The sequence below is a fragment of the Nicotiana attenuata genome, chromosome 2 (assembly GCF_001879085.1).
Source record: "Nicotiana attenuata strain UT chromosome 2, NIATTr2, whole genome shotgun sequence".
In the NCBI taxonomy this organism is placed as follows: Eukaryota; Viridiplantae; Streptophyta; class Magnoliopsida; order Solanales; family Solanaceae; genus Nicotiana; species Nicotiana attenuata.
The window spans coordinates 9446821-9451709 of record NC_031990.1 but is presented as its reverse complement, the minus strand read 5'-3'; the positions used below and the strand labels follow the sequence as shown (position 1 = coordinate 9451709).

The window sequence follows — 4889 nt, the reverse complement described above, 5'->3', positions numbered from 1 at the left end:
CCCCCCCCCCCGGTGTCAAATTTACAGAAATGCAAAACAAACCAAGTAATTTTAATAATGCGAACTTACAGATGAGATCTTGGGATCAAAGTCATTAGCAGCTAAAAGCAATCTTTTTGAAGCTTTGAGAGCTACAGAGAGATCATAAAGGAAGGAATTGTGGGAAGATGATGAAGAAATCAAAAGGTTGTTGTTTGAATCCCTGATTTCCTCAAGCAAATGAGCCAAAGGGGACAATCTTCTGCCCAAATCAGTACAGTCTTTCTTGAACAAACCAGAAAATCCAGCACTGGAAATTCGACTGACGTCGTGAACTAGCTGGAGTGGGATCTTAGTCGCGACGGTGGTGGATTCTCCGCCGGCCATGGTGGTGGTGGTGGTGGTGGTAGTTGGGGGCGGGGCAGGATTTTTGTAAGTACAACCACAATGCAGGGACTAATATGTGGTACCAATAGGGGGTTTATGAGGCTTGTGTTAAAGAGTTGGGGGATTGTTAAATGTTTAATAATAATAATAATAATTATTATTATTATTATTATTATTTTTATTTTTTTTTATGTAAGAAAAAAGAACATATTGGAGGAGAGGAAATCAAGGGACAACTTAGTCAGCCCGTTACAAACTCTCTGTATACTTATTTTTCTGTTTCTCGTATGGACGTTCGGATAGTTGTGATTCGATATGAAAATTTCGGATTGGATTTTTAGTTTTCGGATTGAAGAAATTACAATTCAAACAAGTTCGGATAGGATTGGATTTTTAAGTTTGGTTTCGGATTAATCGGCTTGGATATTTTGAATTTTCGATTTTGAGCTTATAAGTTGAGATGTTTTTTCTTTTTATATAAAAAAAAAAGAATATTCAAATGAAGTACCCGTGTTAAATTGCTTGAAAAGTTCCCCATTCTTACCACAATCATCCAAATAAAGAATTCAAGAAATTATTACTCCCTTTGTTTCAGTTTAGATGCGATAGTTTGACTCGGCACGGAGTTTAAGGAAAAAAACTTTTGAAACTTGTGGTTTTAAAAGCTTGAGGGGTAAAAGCTTTGTGGGGCAATGACATTTGTGTGGTTATAAAAGCTTCTCATTAAGGTTAAAATAGGTAAAATAAAGAATTTAAAGTTCAATTATTTCCAATGGTAGAAATGTGTCATTCTTTTTTGGACGGACTAATAAGGAATGTGTGTCATCTAAATTGAAATAAAAGGAGTATCAAGGAAATGTAAGAGAGACATTAATATAGTCAATAAGAAGTACCAATAGTAAAATCATGTCCAAATAAAAAGTATTCTGACAGAAACTTAGTAATTAATACTGAATATATGAGATAACATCTTATGGGTAGGGTATTTAACCCATTACTATTGGCATACGGATTATGGACTAAATATAATTTCGGATTTTTGGATATCCAAAAATCCAAAGTACTAAATTCAATATTCAATCCGTAATCCAAAAATTTTAAAAGTTAAATCCATAATCGAAAATCCAAACCAAAATATAACAAAAATTTGAATTCGGGTTTACCCAAACTATGCCCACCCCTACCAACTAATCTGAATTTATGTGGGAGGTCCCAATTTCCTACAAAAGGCGGTTTTAATTTTAGGACTCAAGCACAATATTTTTTTTTATTTAGAATAAAAGAGTACTTAGGTTCATACATTACTCCTTCTAAGAAACTGATTTTTTCTTTTTTTCTTTTTAATAAAAAAATACATTTAAAAAAGATAAGAAATCAATTTGTATTTTTTCACATTTACTTTTTACTGTGTTAAGTAGTGGAGTATTAATTTAAATAGCAACATTTATGAAGAGATAAAAGGTAATTTAAGCAAATACTTTTGTGGTTAAAGTTTTAAATTATAGGAGTATTTCTTGAGGAGTGTACAAAAGTCTTGAAAGACAAATAACATGAACAGAAGAGAACATTTTGGTGATATAAAAATATATTAATTTCTTGAAAAGGTAAAGGTTTTGGGAATTGATAATGTTATAATGATTTTTTTAAATCAGAACAATATATGACTTAATTCGTAAACTACTTCATAGAATACATTATTGTTGTAATTTCTTAAATAAAATTTAAAGAAGATTAGTAAGAATATGAGCTCGACTTTCGCAATCCTTATTTTTCTTTTACGTTCTACTTATATACTTTCTTTGTTTGAATTTGTGGCATCAAATATGTTATGATATTTACGTGGTTATTAAAATTTGTAATATCAAATATATTATAATATTTGAGTGATTATAAAACTTTTTATTGGGTGTCACATAACATGAAAAAGAATTGCACTGCGTAAATTGAAAAGAAAGTAGTATCACATAAAAGGATAATAAATACTCCCCCGTTTCAAATTTAGATGAGTTAGTTTGAGTAGGCACAGAATTTAAGAAAAAAAAAGAGATTTTTGAAATTTGTGGTCTTAAAACTTAAGGGTAAAAGCTTTGTGGGACCATAACATTTGTGTGGTTACAAATAGGTAAAATAAAGAATTTAAAGTTGAATTATTTTCAAATTTAAAAATGTGTCATCTATTTTGGAACAAATTAAAAAGGAAAGTAACTCATCTATTTTAAAACGGAGGGAGTAATTTAATAAAGAGAGTAGTAGCAAAAAGAAGATAATATATTTTAAATAAAAACCAACAGAAAAAAAAAAATCTATAATCTTGGTTGTATAGTAAGTGGTGGAGAGAGAAAGAGAGAGGTGAGGTAAGGAAAAGTGTAGGAGAGAAAAAAACAAAAGAATACAGTTGGAAGGAGAATAATTGATGTAGTTAGCTAATGAGAAGCTGTAAAGATATAACCAAAAACCCAATTTTTAAATCATTTTTAGCAAATGATTGATCCAACTTTTTATAATATTTTATGGGTTGGGAAGTCTTTCGTTTATTTTTTTGGTTTTTCACCCGATGTCTGTATCCACATTGGAGTCTGACTATATTCGCTTGTCTTATTTACTGTTTTCTTAGCGGGTGGTTTATGGCGTCCTTTCGGGTCGCCTGACCTGGGCGTACCCCATTCGAGAGAAAGCACTTCCTACCAAAGATTTTTCCATAGCCGGGCTCGAATCCATCTTTGATTTTTTTATTATAGGCATTGCTCGTGGAATCTTGGGGTAATAACAATGGGCGAATTGGAAGATAGCTGGAGAAGCCAGTCATTGTCCATCTCATTTGTCAATTTGACAATTGGGAGTCCTATTTTGAGCCATTGAACTTCTAATGGTAGGTCCAAGATAAACATTGTAAAAGGCAAAGTTAAAATGAGTTATTTTTGTTTCTCTTCCATTATCTGCTTTAAGGTTTGATTAATTTGTAGTTATGCCTAAATTTTTACCTCCAATTTTTGCCTTTGGAGGTAAAGTACTTTCTATCAAAGATAAGTTTATATTCAAAGCTCGAGATCTTTGGTTAATAGTAGCTTATTTGGTCAAGTTTCTCCAACGCAAAAAGTTTTTTTTTTTTCTTTTAAAGTTCAGGTGTTCGGCCAAGCTTTTAGGAGGGGAAACAATTTTTTTGTGTAGAACTATAAGCTATTTTGAGAAGTTGAAAAAAGTAACTTCTTCCGAGAAGCAGAAGCTGTTTTTAATTATTTTTTTCTTGGCAAAAGTACCTTTAACAAAAAACTATATATACCAAAATAATCCTACTCAGCTTTAACCTAATATTTTGCTATTCTAAACGCAATTCTTCAGATGTATAAGTGTTTTTTTTATTGTTACGATAGATTTCTAATACAAGGTGACTTTTGGGATGAATAATTTTATATTTGTTAAATAATATTTTGATATACTTAAATCATTGAAAGAATAAAGTATATTTTTAATTTTATTTTTATATTTTAGCTAAAGAAATAAAAGCTTAATTATAGTCTTTCGTAATATATATTTAAAATTATTTATCTACTTAAATAATATTAACTATTAAGTAAATCTTTCATGCTCTTATTAGTAATTTGACATCTAAAAGCATTTTCCGAAAAACTTGATCAAACACAAATTGCTACTCAAAAATATTTTTTAAATTGATTACTCAAACACAAATTACTTTTTTTCAAAAGTACTTTTCAAAAAATACTCTTCATAAATCAAAATAAACTGATTTTAAAAACTTGACCAAATAAACTATAAAAATATAACACTCAACCTTAATGGTAAATTAAAATGAGTTATTAACATAATAAATTTAAAGGAAAAATTACTCTCTTTATCAATTGGGATAATATTCCAACAAAACTCAGCCCATATTTTTTTAATTTGCCCGGTATAGCCAATTTGTAAAAAATTTGAAAAAGAATTTTCAATCACTAACCTAATTTGTCTTTTCTCTTTCTCTTTCCACGCCTCTTCATTGTCGACCAACATCTTTCATCTTCATCTTGTATCCTCTCTAAGTTTTAGATCTATTTTCCATCTTCATCTTCTATCCTCTAAAAAATTTAAATCTATCTTCCATCCCTATTTTTCTCCTCTCTAATTTTCAGATCTAACTTCCCCTAATCCTTATTTAATTCCTTCAAACTTTGATAATGCAAAAAAGATGAAGTTCTAGAGTAAGATGAAGAATATGAATAAGCTGTTCGTTTGAAAGGGATCTGAGGCAGAAAATATTTGACCCATTAATGATTTTAATAATCTTAAGTCTCTTACTGTTGGTATTTGGTATTGAAATATGAGCCAAAAATTATAATTCTGCGAGTGACGAAGCTAAAGTTTTCAGGTCAGAAAGTTTTCATTGTGAATTCGTGCTTCAGTCCGGATAGTTATTGATTAATAATAATATTATTGATTGGGTGAGACTAACTTTCAAGAATTTTGGGGGGTTCATTTTAGACATTATCTTGAGTTTGATTGGTTCTTCTTCTTCTTTTTTTATTGAT

At 29.9% G+C, this 4889-nt stretch overlaps 1 protein-coding gene across 1 annotated transcript in view; it reads right to left on the bottom strand.

The window, feature by feature from the left end:
* LOC109244024 (U-box domain-containing protein 11-like) overlaps nucleotides 1-474 on the bottom strand; it is a 3299-nt gene extending 2825 nt beyond the window's left edge. The window contains exon 1 of the mRNA XM_019411052.1: nucleotides 70-474. Within this exon, the coding sequence (XP_019266597.1) occupies nucleotides 70-366 (297 nt within the window). The 5' untranslated portion in view covers nucleotides 367-474. The remainder of the gene's footprint in view (nucleotides 1-69) is intronic.